The 19,220-nt window shown below is 34.0% G+C and overlaps 1 protein-coding gene across 1 annotated transcript in view; it reads right to left on the minus strand.

Annotated features, from left to right (window-relative positions):
* Positions 1 to 19,220, minus strand: part of Taok1 (TAO kinase 1) — a 132,776-nt gene that overhangs the window by 34,199 nt on the left and 79,357 nt on the right. Inside the window, exons 8-13 of the mRNA XM_027924423.2 lie at positions 18,677 to 18,768; positions 15,104 to 15,197; positions 12,912 to 12,993; positions 9,871 to 10,038; positions 7,046 to 7,249; positions 4,204 to 4,338 (exon numbers count right to left, since the gene is read on the minus strand). Coding sequence (XP_027780224.1) covers positions 4,204 to 4,338; positions 7,046 to 7,249; positions 9,871 to 10,038; positions 12,912 to 12,993; positions 15,104 to 15,197; positions 18,677 to 18,768 — 775 coding nt within the window. The remainder of the gene's footprint in view (positions 1 to 4,203; positions 4,339 to 7,045; positions 7,250 to 9,870; positions 10,039 to 12,911; positions 12,994 to 15,103; positions 15,198 to 18,676; positions 18,769 to 19,220) is intronic.

Consider the following 19,220-nt stretch of genomic DNA (forward strand, 5'->3'; position numbering starts at 1 on the left):
GTTCATTTATGTTGTTGAATGTATCATTACCTCATTTCTTCTTATAGCAGAAAAATATTTCATTGTAAATATATCATAATTAGTTTTTCACCCACTGACACACATTTGACCCTTTCCTTTTGGCTATTGTGAACAGTGCCTCTATGAATATGTATGTACATGAACTTGTCTGTTTTCAGTTTTTTATAAAGGTTAGTATTATTTTTTGGCAGCGCTGGGAATCAACCCCATGGCTTTATTACAATCTAAGGGTTTGTTTTACCACCAAACTATACTCCTAGCCTATAAAATTATGTTTGACTGACATTATAATTGTACACATTTATGGAGTACAATGTGATGTTTTGACATAGATATACAATATAGAATGATTAAATCAAGCTGATTAACATATTCATCACTTCATTTACCAATCATTTTTCATAGTGAGACATTTGAAATTTAGTCATACAATATATCATTATTGACTATAGTCACCCTGTTGTGCAACAGATCTCAAAACTTAGTCTTCCTGTCTATCTGAATCTGTGTGTGCTTTCACAAACAACTCTACATATTCCCTCCCTCTCACCCCTACCTAGCCCCTTTTATGACTTCAACCTTTTTGGATTCTACATGTAAGTGGGACTGTTTCACTTAGCATAGCATATTCTAGATTTATCTATGTTGTTGTAAATGATGATCCGTCCTCCCCAGCCCCCAGAACACATTCTTTATTCATTGATAGACATTGATAGATACTTAGGGTGATTCCACATCTTGGTTTTTGTGAATACTACAATATACTCAAGGGTATAGATATTCCTTTGGCATACTAATTTCAGTTCCTCCGGTTATGTGCTCAGGAATGGGAGTACTGGATCATATGGTAGTTCTTATTGTTAGTTTTTTATATATTTAATTTTGGTGGTATTGGGTATTGAACCCAAAGTGCTCTATTACTAAGCTAAATCCCTAGCACTTTTTACTACTTTATTTTTTGACACAGGGTCTCACCAAGTTGCCCAGGCTGGACATGAATTTGGTATCCTTCTGCCTCAGCCTCCAAAAAGCTCTGATTGCAGGTGTGTGCCACCATGCCTGGCTCTATTGTTAGTTTTCTTTCTTTCTGTTTCTTTTTTTTTTTTTTAACTGGGGATTGAACCCAGGGGCACTGAACTACTGAATCACATACCTAGCACGTTTTAGTTTGAGATAGGGTCTCACTAAGTTGCTGAAGCTAGCCTTGAAGTTGTGATCCTCCTGCCACAGCCTCCAGAGTCTCTGGAAGTACAGGAACAAGCTATCATTCCTGCCACTCACTTACTGTTAAATTTTTTTGAGGAACTCCTAAACTGTTTTACATTCCCATCAATAATGTACAAGAGTTCCCTTTTCTCTGCATCTTCACCAACACTTGTATTTAATTTACCAGATGTTTTCAGTGATTTGGTTTTTGTTTTGTTTATTTTTTGGTGGTACTGGGGATTGAACATAGGACCTTAAGCATGCTAAGGAAGCACTCTACTACTGAATTATATTTCCAGCCCATTTTATCTTATTTTGAGACAACTCACTAAGTTGCCCAGGCTGGCTTCAAATGTGATCTTCCTGCCTCAGACTCCAACTAGAATGCTTATACATTGCTAATTGGCATGTGAAATGCTACAGTCACTTTTGAAAACTGACAAAGTTTCTTATAAAATTAAAGAAACATATACCCTAGAACTTGACAATTCTACCCTTAGGTATTTACTCAAACGAAAATTAAAAGACCAGCTGGGCATGGTGGCACACACCTGTATTTCTGAAGCAGAAAACCACATTCGAGGCCAGCTTGGACAATTTAGTGAGGTCTCAAAATAAAAAAATAAAAAGGATTCAATCCCCGGTACCACCAAAACTTATAATTTAAAAAAAGAGATCACGTTCACATCATGGCTTGGTCACAAATGTTTACAGCAATCTTATGTATAACAGTTCCAAAACAGAAACAAACTAAAAGTTTATCAAGAAAAGAATAGATAAACAAATGGTGGTAGGGGGCTGGGTTTGTGGCTCAGTGGTAGAGCAATTGACTAGCATGTATGAGTCTCAGCACCACATATAAGCAAATAAATAAATAAGGATCCATCAATAACTAATAAAAATATTTTTTTAAATGGTGGTATATTCACACAATGAAAAGGTTTTCTAGAGAAAAAAATTAACATTGTTGAACACAATAACATGTTATTCAATAACATGCATTCATTATTCTATGTTATTCCACTCATATAAAATCCCAAACATTCAAAACATATTATGAAACAAAAGGTGATACTCACGGAAATGAGAAATTAACTAAAAAGGAGTATAAAAATAACTTTGTAAGATGAAGGAAATTTGACATCTCTTGTTTTATGTAATGGTTAACTTAGGTGTATATCAATTTAAATATTCCTCAAATTGACTACGTAAGATCTGTACATTTTATTATATGAAGAAAAATTCAAAACAAAAGAAGGCAAAGTACTCATAAAATATAACACAGCAATGTTTATTTGTGCAAAAAGCTACATACTCTCTGAATATTTTATTTACAATATGTGGAAATACTAGGTTCAAGAATATAACTCTTGCCAGGCATAGAGGCACACGCCTATAATCCCAGCTGCTCAGGAGACTGAGGCAGGAGGATCAGGAGTTCAAAGCCAGTCTCAGTAACTTATAGAGGCCCTAAGCAACCTGGTGAGACTCTGTCTCTAAATAAAATGCAAAAAGGGCTGGGGCTGGGGCTGTAGCTCAGTGGTAGCGCACTTGCCTAGCATGTGTGAGGCACTGGGTTCAATTCTCAGCACCACATATAAAAATAAGGAAGGAAGGAGGGAAGGAGGGAAGGAGGGAAGGAAGGAAGGAAGGAAGGAAGGAAGGAAGGAAGGAAAGGCTATCAACAACTAAAAAATTAAAATAAAAATTAAAAGGAGGGGACCCTGAAGGTATGGTTCAGTGGTTAAGTGATCCCTGGTACTCCCCTCTGCCAAATATATAAAACTCTTTTTCAGGTTTTTGATTTGTTAAATCTATAAATGTTATTTATTAATTTGAGGAAGCCAACATTTGAGATACAGACTTGCCTGAGAACATTTAATACATGCCATGTCACAAAGAGATTTTCCCCAGATCTCAACCTGCTTTATACATCTACCAAGAGACATCAATAAATAAACAAACAAACAAATAAATAAATAAATAATCCCTGCCATTTGCTCTGTTTAAAGCATTATTTTCATGTTGCAGAATAACAGTGCATGTATGTGGAGGGGGTACTGCATTTCTGACTCCACATGCCATACAGATTCATGGGCATAGGATTTATAAAATCTGATTATACAGTAATTCTGCTTATTATGTAGCAATTTAGATGACTCAAATAACTTTTTTTCCCTGTCTTATTCTCTAATAACCTACTTTTCACATGATATATTAATGTAATTTCTTTCAATTCCTAGCATCCTTTATTATGTTCTTAGTCCCACGTGTCTAACTGAACAGAGTTTTAAATGCCCCACTATAACATGTTTGTAATGAACAAATAAATCTATATTTATTGTTATTTGGGAAATTAGGATTACAGCATACCAAATAGGATTATTTGCAATTTCCAAACATTACCTTTTTAGTGGTTACCCTCATGTTACCTTATTGTCAATTCTTACATGGAAATACCATTTCTCCTCTCCCTGTATGTAAAACCTAATCCTTCTTTTTTTAAAAATATTTATTTTTTAGTTGTACACAATACCTTTATTTTGTTTATTTATTTTTATGTGGTGTAGAGGATCGAACTCAGAGCCTCACGCATGCCAGGCAAGCGCTCTACCATTGAGCCACCACCCCAGCCCTAAAAACCTAATAATTCTAAATGCTCCAACAGTTTGTTTGATAAATGCTTCTTTTATGTTACTAATAAAAAGTTATCTGAATAACTATTTAGTACTTTGTAATTATGTTAAGTATTTGATATATTCAAAAGATTACTTATTTGTGGGCATGTCTTGAAGACACTGTTAGTTTACCATGTTTCAGTGTGCTTTACACATTCTTCTCATAACAGGCATTTAAATGTTGAATGAAAGTTTTGAAAAACAAACTCCAGTACAAAAAAATAAGATATATTTATATTTGGGTCCAAAGTTCAACATGAAAAACTATATTTCCATCTGGGCCTGGGGAAGTACATACCAGTGATGCCGTCCTTATGGTTGCAAAGTGTTCTCGATTACGATAATGTGATTTGTGGCGAGATACTTGGGGAGGAGATTGTGGATCTGATACTCTTGTTCTAGGATCTCCTTCTTCTCTGTAATTTTCTTCTTCCTAAGCAAAGAAAGAGACAATATCATGTAAGCTACACAAACTGTTTGAAACTTCAAGAAAATTAAAGTTCAAAGTCAACTAGATCAATAAATCTAATAATAATTTTAGAAATCAAAAACAAAAAAATAAGGGCTGGAGTTGTGGCTCAGTGGCGATCATATGTGAGGTACTACATATAAATAAATTAATTAAATAAAGGCCCATCAACAACTAAAAAATCTATTTTAAGAAAATGATGGGTTGTGGTTGTGGCTCAGTGGTAGAGTACTCGCCTAGAATGTGCAAGGTGCTGGGTTCATTCCTCAGCACCACATAAAATGAATAAATAAAATAAAGGTTAAAAAAAATTAAATGAGAATGCTGTCATTTTATCTTTAACACAACTAGAATTAGGAGAAATTGTTTCCACAGTGTATGAAGTAATATACAGATTCAGGATAATGAACAGAGCGTGGTGGCGCCCACCTGTAATCCCAGTAGCTCAAGAGGCTGAAACAACATGATTGCAAGTTCAAAGCCAGCCTCAGCAATGGTGAGGGGCTAAGCAATTCAGTGAGACTCTGTCTCTAAATAAAATACAAAACAGGGGTGGGGATGTGGCTCAGTGGCTGAGTGATCCTGAGTTAAATCCCTCGTACCAAAAAAAAAAACAGATTAGGATAAGGAAATGTACATGGTTGGCTTATAACCTACATATTACAAGTAAAACTGAAAAGTTTTAATGTCACTTAAAAACAAACATAATGAAACATGTAGCTAATACTTTAATAGTAATAAAAATTAATGACATAAAGGCTTTTGGATTTTAGAAGCAATACAGCTTAAAACTACCTTTGCCTTCTGTACAAATATTTTTGCCTTCTGTACAAAACAAGCAATTAAAAAATGGTTTTAAATATTAAAGAACTGATACTGTTCCTTATAAACTTCCATTCATTAACTGAAGAAGTCAGTTAAGTAACAACCATCTACTTACAGAAATAATCTTATGATTGATTCCATTGCCTACGAATATGAAAATTAAATGGAAGTTTCCCTGAATACTACTACTGCATAACCATCATTCTTAGTAGCTTTCATGTATGTGTTAAAAAATGTCTAACAAAAAACTTGCCTTTTTAACCCAGATTAACTACATTTTCATGTTGTGTACCCATCACCACTATTTCCAAAACTTTTTCACCACCCCAAACAGAGACTCCATCCATTAGCAACAGCTTGCATTTCACCTTCCATTCATCCCATGGTAACCTCTAAATATCCCCATGAATTTGCCTATTATAGACATGTATTTCATTCAAGTTTAATTATATAGTATTTGTCCTTTTCTGTCTGGCTTATGTCCCTTAGCATATTTTTTTTTCTCTTTTTTCAGGGGGCAGGATGGGATGGGTACTGAGGATTGAACCCAGGGACACTTAACCACTGAAGAAATCAGTTAAGAGCTATACTCAGGTGCTTTTATTTTTTTGATTTTGAGAGAGGGTCTCAGTAAGTTGCTTGGGGCTTCAATAAGTTGCTGAGGATGAGTTTGAACTTGCAATCCTCCTGCTTTGGCCTCCTGAGCCAGGCAGGACTACGGACATGCGCCACCATGCCCAGCCTTTGGCATGATGTTGACATTTATCCACAGAGTAGCATGTTTCAGAATTTCATTTTTTTCTAAACGAATAATATTCTGTACAGCACAATTTGTTTATTCATTCATCTGTTGATGGACATTTGGTTTTTTCCTTTTGGCACTGTACCTAATAACTTTTATTTTTATTGTAAATATTTATTTTTTAGTTGTAGTTGGACACAATATGCTTATTTTATTTTTATGTGGTGCTGAGGATGAAACCCAGGGCCTCGCATGTGCTAGGCGAGCACTCTACCACTGAGCCACAATCCCAGCCCCATAACTTTTAAAATACTGTAAGACATGAAGTAAAAAAGAAAACAGTCCTACAAGTTGCTAAGAAGAATAATCTGACTTTTCCAAAATTTTTGAGAAAATTTAAAAACTTACACTCAAAATTGCAAAGAATTGCAATGCCTGTAATCCCAACTGCTTGGGAGGCGGAGGCAGGAGGATCACAAGTTCAAAGCCAGCCTCAGCAAAAGCAAGGTGCTAAGTAACTCAGTGAGACCCTGTCTCTAAATAAAATACAAAATAGGGCTAGAAATGTGGCTCAGTGGTCAAGTGTCCCCGAGTTCCATCCTTAGTATCCACCCCCACAAAAAAAAAAGAATTACAAAGAATAAGGCAATAAGGCTGCACCTACATTTCCTAAACCCTAAATTTATAATTTTCTACAATTAGTCTTATTTTAAAGATACAATTATGAAAAATGTAAAAGTCACTTTTGATTTTCACTCATTCCAACTCTCCTTCATTCTTCAACAGCAATCATTATCATAAATTTCATGCACATCTTTCCTATTCTTTAATTTTTATTTTCCATGTAAGAACTTCAAATAATATAGTACATAATATTTTATATTTTTTCTTCTAAGATTTTTTTGGTTCTGTGAAAAATTCTTATATTCTCAAAACATTTAGTTTTCTAAATGCAGTTAACAGATTAGGAATTAACAAGACTACTGCTATTTTAAAATATGTTTCATTCTTTTGAAACTTAAAAGAAAACTTCCTTTACTTAAACTAATCAGATAAAAATTATTCACTAATGTTGAAATTTTTCACTGAAATCCAAATACTCACAGGTTTTAAATGGATGACAGAACTGTTGGACATCACCGTATGGTCTCCCTCCATCATGTCTAGTTCACTTTTATCATCTGAGGCATCTGGAAGACTATTAACACTACTGCTTTGGCTGCTGGCACTGATAGACATACTGGGAATAGACTGATTACTTCCAACACTATTGACTGTTCCAGTCCGGCCAACACCATGATCTTGTTCCTAAGGAAAAAGAGCATTAGATTAAAACATCTGCATCTCTTCTGAATTCTTAATTAAAGCATCCAGCACAGATTCCACTTGGCACACAGTTATTAGAAATAAAATTAGAAATCAGGTATAGTGGTACATGCCTGTAACAGCAGTGATTTGGGCGGCTGAGGCAGGAGGATCACAGTAATTTGAGGCTATCCTCAGCAATTTAGGGAGACTCTGAGCAACTTGGTGAGCCCCTTGGCTCAAAATACAAAATAAAAAGAACTGGGCGTATAGCTCAGTGGTAAAGCATCCTGGATTCGAGCCCCAGTACAATAAAAAGAAAGTTAGGTCTACTGTAAAAAATTCCCTATATCTGCCAAGACCAGGAAGGCTTATCAACTGTTAATAGAAAAGTAAAACTGACCTACAAATAAATAACAAAACCCCTGAACTGTTGAGGGGGGAAAAAGCCAGTTGACCAGTTCTGAATTATTTCCTTTCTTCTTCTTTTTTTTTTTTCCCAGTTCTGGGGATCAGACTCAGTGCTATGTGCATGCAGTCCAGTTTTAGGTGATTTCAGATGTACAAAATTTTCTCTTAATTGTCTGGCATTTTTTGAAAAACATTTCTATAACAAATGTCATGAGGATAGATATTTCGCTCACTTCTCAATAACTCTTGTGGTCAATGTAAATATTTCCTTTAAAAAAAAAAAAGTTCTGGGGAGCTTGAATATGAGATTCAATGTATAATTTGCCTGGCACGTGTGAGTCCCTGAGTTCAATTCCCAGCCCGCCAAAATGAATGAATAAATGAATGAATGAATAAAATCCTGTAAATGCTTTTTAAAAATATTTAGTTGTAACAATACCTTTATTTTATTTATTTATATGCAGTGCTGAGAATCGAACCCAGTGCCTCACACATGCTAGGCAAGTGCTCTCCACTGAGCCACAACCCCAGCCCCTTTTTCTTATTTTTTACTGAGGACTTTTATAAAGGATGCTGTTCTTTCTTCCTGAAAGATTATCTATCACCAAATAATATTAATTCCTACATATTCCCATATAAACTAAGAATTTCAAGTTAAATATATAAATATATTTGATATTTATAAATATATAATTTATAATTCGGTCACAATCACAAAGTAATCAAATAGCCATGGGGTTAGGACACTAATATTACTATAGTCTGTAGTACCAAACTTTTATAAGATATGCTAGAATTTAAGGAATACAGACAACATATGCACACACAATTGTATGTATGCATGTACATATATGTATATATTTATAGAATTTTCTTAGATCCCTAGTGGAATAGATGCTTTTAAAGATTTGACCACATAGCTGGTCACGGTAGCATATGCCTATAATCCTAGCAATTCAGGAGGCTGAGGCAGGAGGACTCCAAATTCAAAGCCAGTCCCAGCAACTTAGCAAGACCCTAATAAGCAACTTAGTGAGATCTTGTCTCAAAATTAAAAAGGACTAGGATGTGGCTCAGTGATTAAGCACCCCTGGGTTTCATTCTGGTAAAAAAAAAAAAAAAAAAAAAAATTAACTACATAGAATTTTATTAATTTCACAACTTTATTAAAGTATTTCATATTTCTAAAACAGTAAAAATGATTTTCTGATTATGGTAAGAACTAAAACATAAACAAAAAGCCCCCACAAAAAATTACTGTTATTTTGCCACACAATTGCCACTACTGAATTAATGTATATTCCTGAGTATTTCATGCCTCTTAATCTTGAACCAGTTTAGTAATAAATTATTTATAAGTAATACTGGCATGATATGTGTATGTGTGTGTGTGTGCGTATGTGTGTTTTAAAAGGCTTCAATAATGACCACATTCCACATTTTTTGGTTAAAAAAATTGGCATAAAATCTGTATTGATTTTGTAGTAAAATATAAGAGATCTAATATTTTATAGCTTATTAGTTATTTAGTGCTACTAAAATGGAAAAAAAAAAAAAAGCATTGCTCATGGTTTCAGAATACAAAGTGATCTCTCTCATTAAAAAGCAACAGAAAATAACCAAAGAGTCAGAACTGGGATGGGGTATATTTGAAAACTATAAATATAAATCCACATGCCTCCCACCTATAGTAAGTTAAATACTCTAAGCCTTACTTTCCTCATCTGTAAAATGAATATTTTAGAGCCATAGAAATGGAATAAAATTATGCAGAACTAAAAGGAATCAGGTTTCCTTTGTCACAGTCAAAGGCCTGTTAACTTTTTAATAACTTCTGAGGGAGAACAGTCAACTCTAAGACACTATAATTTCAAGTACTTCTAAAAGCATGTCCCACGGAACTGAATGATAAGTCAAACAAGGGTTCAGTGGCCAAGAAATATGAGAGGAACTAGACTAAATAAAGTTGAACAGTTTTTTTTCTAATAAAAGACTTTCAAAAGCCTTTACCATACCAATGTGCACTTAACATTAAAGGGGTTGGGCTTTGAGCATGCAATCTAAAACCCTTTTTCCTAAATGGAATATTATATAATTAATGCTAAGAAAATGACTTGGGAACCATTAGAAAAGGTAAATTCTTGGCAAGGCAAAGTGCATAAAGAAAAAAACCAATAAAGAGAATTCAAGATTTTAGTCAATGTAAGTATTACCTCTTCTTCTTCCTGTGCTTCCACTGTTGGTCCATTATGTGCCTCCTGGAAAAGAAGTTTCTTCATTTTTCGATACTGCAGATTGTCCAGCTCTCTTACTGCATCCTTTGTCCTCTGAATAAGATCTATTAACACTGTTTCAGGGCGCTCTCGAAGAACAAACATGTGCTAAATAGGGTAGAAGGTAAAAGTCAGGTTGATACTTAACTTTTCAATTGGTGCAAATTTACCCCTTCTCATACTTTAGAGTTACCATTCTATGATACATGATACATAATCTATACTATTACAATCTGATATTTACAAAATAATCACTTCCATACATATACTCTGTACCTACATTACCAATCTTGTATGTTTCAATTTATTTATTTATTTATTTTACAGTAGAATACATTTTGACATTTAGTACACAAACGGAGCACAACTTTTCATTCCTCTGGCTGTACATGGTTCAGAGTCACTCCACTAGAGTAATCATATAATAGGGTAATAATGTCTTGACTCTTTCTATTGTCCTTCCCATCCCCACAATGCCATCCCTCCCTGACTCCCTTCTACACAAACCAAAGTTCCTTCATTCTTCTGTATCCCTCTACTCCATAATCTTGTATGTTTTATAAAACCCTAGAACATAATTTTTTGTTGGTCAATTGAAAAATAGAGTTGAAATTATCAAAGGGTACAAACAATAAGAACTGTCAAATCAAAGCCCTCGACTCAGCCTCCTGAGTCATTGGGATTATGGGCATGCACCACAGACCTGAACAAAAATATCAAGTGTTAAATTTTATATTTTTAAGTTTGACCTTTTTGCAATTGCAAGCAGCATTCTACCACTGAGCCACAACTCCAGCCCTGATTTTTTTTTTAAAGTACATAGATTGTACTTTTCTTTTTTTTTAAATAACTTTATTTTATTTTACTTATTTATTCATTCATGTGTTGGTGAGGATCGAACCCAGTGCCTCACACATCAACGTGTAGGCAAGCGCTCTACCACTGAGCCATAACCTCTGCCCACTCTTTCTTTTCTTTGGTGGTACTGGGGATTAAACCTAGGGCCTTGTATATGCTATGATGTACTCCATCACTGAGTTATATTCTCAACCTTGTCTTACGTTTTACTAACATTATTGCTAGATATTTTAGTTTTTGTTGATATTCTTGAGTACCTATTTATTCAGGATTTCATTTCCAAGACCATGAGTAAGCTCATGGCATGGAATTCCTCAAGTATTGCTGAAATTTTTATACTGTTCTTTTATATACTGTGGCTACAAATATTACCAAACATATAATCAATCAATCAATCAATCAATCTATCTATTTATTTGCATTGCTAGCGACTGAACCCAGGACTTAATGCATGCCAGGCAAGTGCCTTACCATTGAGCCAGCTATATATGATCTTTCAAGTTTCTTTGTAGCTTTAAATTAGGTGATGTATATCAGTGAGAATAAATTGAATTCTTAGAATTTCTGAAACACTGATATAAAATTAGCTTATTTAAATCTTGTGAAAAATCAAATAGATTCCTTAGGTCACAAAGAGTGATCTAATATATTGCCTAATATAGATGTTTTAAGAATCATATTAGGGCTGGGGATGTGGCTCAAGCGGTAGCGCGCTCGCCTGGCATGCGTGCGGCCCGGGTTCGATCCTCAGCACCACATACAAACAAAAATGTTGTGTCTGCCAAAAACTAAAAATAAACAAATAAATATTAAGAAAAAAATTCTCTCTCTTTCTCTTAAAAAAATATTCTTTTTTTTAAAAAAAGAATCATATTAAATTCAACATTACCATTATTGGTATTAATAATGCAGTAATTTTTGAGACCAAAAAGCATATGAATGACATATTTAAATTAGGCAACCAAGCCTGTTAAAAACTCATAAGTCTTAATTTTAAAAATATATTCATTGCTGGGCTGGGATTGTAGCTCCATGGTAGAGCACTTACCTAGTATATGTAAGGCATTGGGTTTGATCCTAAGCACCACATAAAAATAAATAAATAAAATAAAGGTATTGTGTCAATCTACAACTAAAAAATATTTTTAAAAATATATTCATTGCTAAGTGAGAACAACAAAATTCCATAAAAAAAAATATTTTGGCTTTTCTTTCTTTGAGACCAAAAATATCAAGTGTTAAATTTTATATTTTTAAGATTGACCTTTCTGCAATTGCTAGCATTCTACCGCTGGGCCACAGGGTCTCACTATATGTTGTCCAGTCTGACTTGAACTGAGACTCAAATGGTCAACTGGCCTCAGAATCTGGAATAGCTGAACTACAGGTATGCACAAACATCCCAGCAGGAACAAAAATATTGCATCCATTTTTAACAGTTTCTTTTTTCTTGTAGTATTTACCTAAATATATCATAGCATACTTATTTTTATATATTAATATGGGACAGATCAACATATAAAGTATGGTAGATAAAAAATTAGATCTAAAATTATTCTGTTTTACCAATTTGAAACAAGATTTTGCTCCACATTCATTAATATTTACATGGGTTAGAGCTAGGCATGATAGTACATGCCTATAATCCCGGTTACCTAGGAGGCTGAGGCAAAAAGATTCTGAGTTGGAGACTGGCCTGAGCAACTTAGCAAGACCCTATCTCAAACTAAAAACTAAAAAGAGCTGGGGATGCTGCTGCTCAGCGGTAGGGTGCTTGCCTACCATGTGCAAGGCCCCTAGGTTCCATCCCCAGTACCAGAGGGAGGCTCTGGGTTTCTGGGTTTCATTCCCCAGACTATTAAAAAAAAAAAAAAAAAAATCCAGAGAAAACAATATAAAAATTTAGTATATTATGGGTTGGGGTTCATCTCCAGTGGTAGAGTGCTTGCCTAGCATGCATGAGGCCTTGGATTTAATCCCAAACACTATCAAAAAAAAATTTTTTTTCAATACAAACTAGTATAATATACTTAATCCAGCTTCAAAATCAAAGAAAAATAAAACACATTCTTTATTATCATTTCTCAAGGGTAAATACAGATTTATAGCATTACATAACTGACCTTTAAAAGTTCCTCTGATGTTGGACGATCTTGAGGGATTTTCTGGAGGCAAGAATCTACAAAGTTGCGAAAATAATCAGACCTATTGTAAAGGAAAGTATCAAGTGAACATATTGCTATTTTCTTAAAAAACACATCAAATATTAAGGTGTATAAGGTGGGAGAAGGAATGGAAAAGGAATAGTAATAATTTAAAAAAGCAGGGACTATACACTTTCATACCTCTATGAAAAGCTACCTAAAGCAACCAATAAGTCTTAACCATTTTCCAAAGATAAACTTGCACAATTTTTTTTTAGTTATAGATGGACACAATACCTTTATTTATTTATTTTTTATGTGGTGCTGAGGATTGAACCCAGTACCTCACATGTGCTAGGCAAGGGATCTACCACCGAGTCACAACCCCCAGCCCTTACTTGCACAGATTTTTTTTTTTTAGATATTTTGGGACTCGGGGTGTAATTTAATTCAGTGGTAGAGTGTGCTTAGCACTGATGAGGCCTGGGTTCAACTTCCAGCACTAAAAAACAAATTCCTCCTGCTTTCACATTTTCAGCTATCTCAACTCAATTCTATATTGAGGCCAGATAAGAAAGCCTTAGTCCTTCTGCTTTTTTTTTTTTTTCCCCATTGAATTACAACATTGTATTCCTTCCCACTTTCTTTTCCTTTTTCCTTTTCTCTAAGGCACTTTTTAAAATTAGTCCCTTAGATCTTTCTTTATATAGTATGTTTTAGAACATCACTCGACCTATTCTGGAGAAAGAACTTTTTATACCTGAGTTATTTGATGACCCTGAACAAATGGCTAAGAAAAAAATCTGTATCATATTATTATATGGTGTTATTCATTAGAGTTCAGTGATTACATATTTTATATTACGTACATGCCTATAATCCTAGTAAATAATAATTATTCCATCAATGTTTGCCTCCAAAATTCAAATAAGATTTTTAAGTTCATTGTAGGCAAGAATGCTTTCTTTTATAAATCCCCAAAGTCTCAAACACAGTACAAGCACAGTTTGTGTTCAATATATTTATAACTTAACATATGTCATGCTATGGTTTGAATATTTTTTTCCTCAGCAAAACTCAAGATGAAATTTAATTCCCAATGCAACGGTTTTGGTAGACAGGGCCTAATAAGAGGTGTTTAGGTAATGAGGACTTTGCCCACATGAACAGATTAATGGCAAAATAAAAAGGGATGCAAGGACAGCTTTACTCTCTCCTGTTCTTTGGCCTAAGAGTACTCAACAGTCCTTCCCTGCTGAGGATGCAGGGTTCCAGGCACCTTCTTGGAAGCAGAGATTGAGCACTAACCTGCTAGTAGTCTTTGTTCTGAACTTCAGAATAGTGAGAAAAAAATTCCGTTTTATTGTTGTTGTTGTTTCATACCAGGGATTGAACTCAGAGACAGTTGACCACTGAGCCACATCTCCACCCCTATTTATTTTTTTATTTTGAGGTAAGGTCTGATTAAGATGCTCGGACCTCGCTAAATTGCTGAGGCTGGGTTTGAACTTGTGATCCTCCTGCCGCAGAATCCCAAGTCACTGAGATTATAGGTCTGAGCCACCATGCATGGCTCTTCTGGTATAATTTTTTACCATGGATTAAAAAAAAACCTTCTTTATGTGAATGAACTTAATTTTATCAAATAAAGGACGCAGTAGAAGGAACATTAGAGAAATCTGAATAATATCACAATTATAACTAAAATGATCCCAAAGTTTTCAATTATCTGGCAATTTTGATGAAGTCAAATCATTTTACCTACAGTTTTATAATATATAAATTATAACCCATTCCTTGATCAAATATCACTATAGGTTGCAATCATCTATACATATGTTCAGTTTAAAATATTAATATTTAAAAACTTTTATATAATTAGGGTTATATATATTCTTGAAGTTCTAAAAATATAAATTATTATAAAAACCAATATTTTTTTACATCCATGTAACAATCTATCCTTTCCTTCTGACCAGAATTTCATATATATATATATATATGCTATGAAATGCAGATAGGACAACATATAAACATAAGAGTAAAATAAACATATTTTAATATCTCTTAAGTAACATGATTTACCTAAAAAAATTGCCATTGTGATAACAAATTATGTAAAAAGCATTTCATTTATACAATATCACACAGTATCTCTTAGTAATACTCACCATTCATTAGACTGTAGTGTAGGGGATTCATTTTGGGCTATGTGATATAAGGCACTCATTGCATTCATATTAAATAAAGGAGGCTTCCTTTCCGCTGTAAAATAAAGGAAACTTTCCTATTAAAATATATGTGTTAAAGGGGAACTCAAGTATTGTTCAATTTTTTTTCCTTTTCTTTAAGTTTCTTCTTTTGAAACAATCTTAAATCTATTAAAAAAATTGCAAGGAAAGTACAAATAACTTTTTCAAGTGAAAATAAATTTCTGATATGATGCTCCACCATTTTGAAATATTTAAGTATATATTTCCTGTCAACAAGAACATTTTCCTGAAGAACCATACTATATTCATTCAAATAGGCTTATATAATAATACTGATGATTCTTCTTTTTTTTTTTTTTTAATTTTTTTTAATACTTATTTGTTAGTTTTCGGCGGACACAACATCTTTGTTTGTATGTGGTGCTGAGGATCGAACCCGGGCCGCACGCACGCCAGGCGAGCGCAATACAGCTTGAGCCACATCCCAGCCCCACTGATGATTCTTATCTATCCTTCAAACCCCCTGCAAGTTTCATTCTATGTCCTAGGTAGCAAAAGTGAACTCTGATAGCTTGTGTCCTTTAAGTGTCCTTTAAGTAATTTCCTTCCATTATCAAGTTGTCAAACTTATAGACAGAAAATTGTTCATATTTCCTTATTACCCTTTAATATTCATAAAATCCATAATATTTATAAAATCTTCACTGTAACTGGAAATTTTTGGTTTTCTCTTTTGTTCCTAATCAGTATCCAATATGTTTACCAATTTTATTGATCCTCAAAGAACCAGTGTTTTATTTTGCTGGTTTTCTCTACATTTTGTTTTCTATAAACTGATTTCTGGTTTGATCTTTATTCTTCCCTTTCTTCTCCTTGTTTCAGACTCAATTTGCTTTTTCCAGTTTCTTTCTTTTATATATATATATTTAGGTGTAGATGGACACAACACAATGCCTTTATTTTTATGTAGTGCTGAGGATCGAACTCGGGCCCCGCCTGTGCTAGGCGAGCACTTTACCACTGAGCCACAATCCCAGCCCTCCAGTTTCTTAAGATCAAAGTTGAAGTCACCACTTTTACAATTTGGAAGTAAAAGGACTCTTGAATGGCCCTCAGTTTGGATTTGTCTTTTCCCATTATTAGATTTGGATCACACATCTTGGAAGGAATATTTTAAAGTAATGGTATATTTGCTTATGGTACCCTATGAGAAACACATGATTTCAAGTGGTGTCCTTAATGATGGTGTTCATTTTGATGACTTGGTGAAGACCATATCTGCCAGGCTTCAAGTTAGCTTCTCTTTTCTCCTGTGTACTTAGTAAGCATTTTATAAGAAGGTATTTTGAATTTATTTAATAAATATCCTGTTTCCTATAAATCTCCCATTTATTTATTTAAAGATTCATACATTTCTATTTTATTTAATAAATTACTCAAATCAGGAAGACGAGAAAAGAACACCAAATTTGAGGCAAACTTGGCAACTTTGTGATGCCCTAAGCAATGCAGTGACACCTTGTTTCAAAATAAAAAGTAAAAAGTACAGGGGACATAGCTCAGTGGTAAAGTGAGTCTGGATTCAATCCTCAGTACCAAAAAACAGCCGGGGACCAACAGCATGTGCCTGTGATCCCAATGACTCAGGGATGAGGCAGGAGGATCACAAATTCAAGGAGAACCTGAGCAATTTAGTGAGACACTAAGCAGTTCAGTGAAACCCTGTCTCAAAATAAAAAATGAAAGGGCTGGGATGTGACTCAGTGGTAGAATACCTCTGGTTTCAATCCTCAGGACCAAAACAAAAAGTAAAATTATATTCTCTCATTTATGATGAGATGATGATGATGATGTCCATACTGTCTCATATTTGAGTAGTAGGAACCTTTTTTTAAGGTGGTTTCTTTTGTCTTTTGGATAGGATCTATTTATTGTTTGATCTTTTTTGTTGTTGTTGTTGTTATTCTGGTATACTAAGATATCCCAGAATCAGCTTGTACTTTTGTACCCCAAATTCTAGATCAGCTGTTTTCCCCAAAATGGATATTATTAGGTATGCTCACTGCTACTGTCATTGCTCTCAAGCTCTCAATAGTCATAGTTAAGAAATAAAAGCCAGGCACAGTGGTACATGCCTATAATACCAGAGGCTTATGAGGCTAAGGCAAAAGGTTAACAAGTTCAAAGGCAGTCTCAGTGAGCCCTAAGCAACTCAGTGAAACCCTATATCTAAATAAAATATAAAAATGGGCTGGGATGTAGCTCAGTGGTTAAGTGCCCTTGGGTTCAATCCCTAGTACAAAAAAAAGAAAAAGAAAGAAAGAAACACATATATACAATACACACTAAACATCTCTATAAACCAGGTTATGGGATCTCTTTATTCTACTCATTTGACTCTGAAACTCACCCCTGACTTACCACAGCCTATCATCTGGCATGGACACCTACCTACCCTGACCAGTGGCTTTACGATTGAGTAGTCCGGGAAAAGAAAAGGTTACTGAAGAAATTATGAATAAATTAAAGAAAGATATAATCTATATCTATGACAACTATTAAGGTCTTTGACTTGGCAGATTAGACTGACATTTTCTATCTCAAATTCTTATAAACTACTACTAAACCTAAATTTGACTTAAACCACATCTATTTTTTAAAAAGTTAAAGATCCTATTCTATATTATTTTGTGAGCCTATTTATAAAATCTCTCTCTCTCCATATATGTGGATTACAAAATATCACCCAAAGTAAGAATAATGAAACTGAGGTAGAAAAAGAAGGTCTAGAAAGTAAATCTCAGAAAATACAATCCAATTTAAAAGGGGGGGGTTATTCCAGAGAAAAGGTTCATATTATTTATTCTTACATAGGAGAATAATTATAAAGGTGAAGATAAATGGGTTCAAATTTTGACATTTTCCCCTTATGATTAATACCTCTCAATGGAAAAAGTAGCTCTGTATTTGCATGGAAACTAGTGCTGACAATAAACTCAATAACAATTCAGACACCTATTTGGCTTACTTCCAGTGGGAATGTTAGTAATTATGCTGGTCCATTGCTTTAAGCATAGTTCTACTTAAAAATAACAGAACAAATGTGTGTATAAAATCAAACTGTTATAGGGAGTTGATTCTAATCTCTTTCCCCAATTGCAAAACACCATCACAATGGTTTCTATACCTATTTCCATAGTCCCCCGTGAATACAGTCTGTCTCAACATCTTTAGAAAACAAAACAAAAAAAACTGCTACAATATAGTACACAGCCTGACAGCTAATTTTCATACCTAATGCAAAGTAATAACTACACTAGAAAAGGGTAAGTCATCTGCAAATGCTTCAGAAACCTTCTTTGGATGATAAATCTAGTAATGAATGGGCACATTCTAGATGTTTAAGAAATCTTTAATATTTAGTAAAAACTTAAATAGATTTAGCACCTGATAAAAACCTAATACTTGGTATAGTAATTGAAGTAAACATTAATCAAAATTTAATCCACAGTAATGAAGAACAATGCTTACCAAGTTCAATACATGTTATTCCAAGAGACCATACATCAACTTTGCCATCGTATTGTCCTTCATCCATGGCTAAAATTACCTCTGGGGCCATCCTAAAAACAAAATGTTCATATACAGTTTTAACAGAAACATATATTATTGTTTGAGAATATAAGGAAGATTTACATAGAGTACATTGGTTTAAATTCCAACCAATATGTGGACATAAGAATTTTTATAATGGGAAACAGTCACCCTAGAGGTTGTGAGGTAAATATTTAGCAATGAATATAAAGTGAGATTCATTCCCACTGTCTGTCGTGACCATATAACAGCATCCCAAAAGGACAATTTTGCAGAGCAGGGCTGTCTCTGCATCTGTACAAGTCTGCAGATTCCAATATTGCATATCTTTTAGGTCAGTGGTTCTCAAACACTTGGTCTCAAGATTTCATTTAAAAAGTCTAATTCTTGCTTTAAAGATTAAATTTTATCACTAGCAACAAATATTGTAGGTTGTTTTTCTTAAAATCAACCTCATTTCATTTATTTGAGAAGTATCTGC

This window comes from Marmota flaviventris, chromosome 17 (assembly GCF_047511675.1).
Source record: "Marmota flaviventris isolate mMarFla1 chromosome 17, mMarFla1.hap1, whole genome shotgun sequence".
In the NCBI taxonomy this organism is placed as follows: Eukaryota; Metazoa; Chordata; class Mammalia; order Rodentia; family Sciuridae; genus Marmota; species Marmota flaviventris.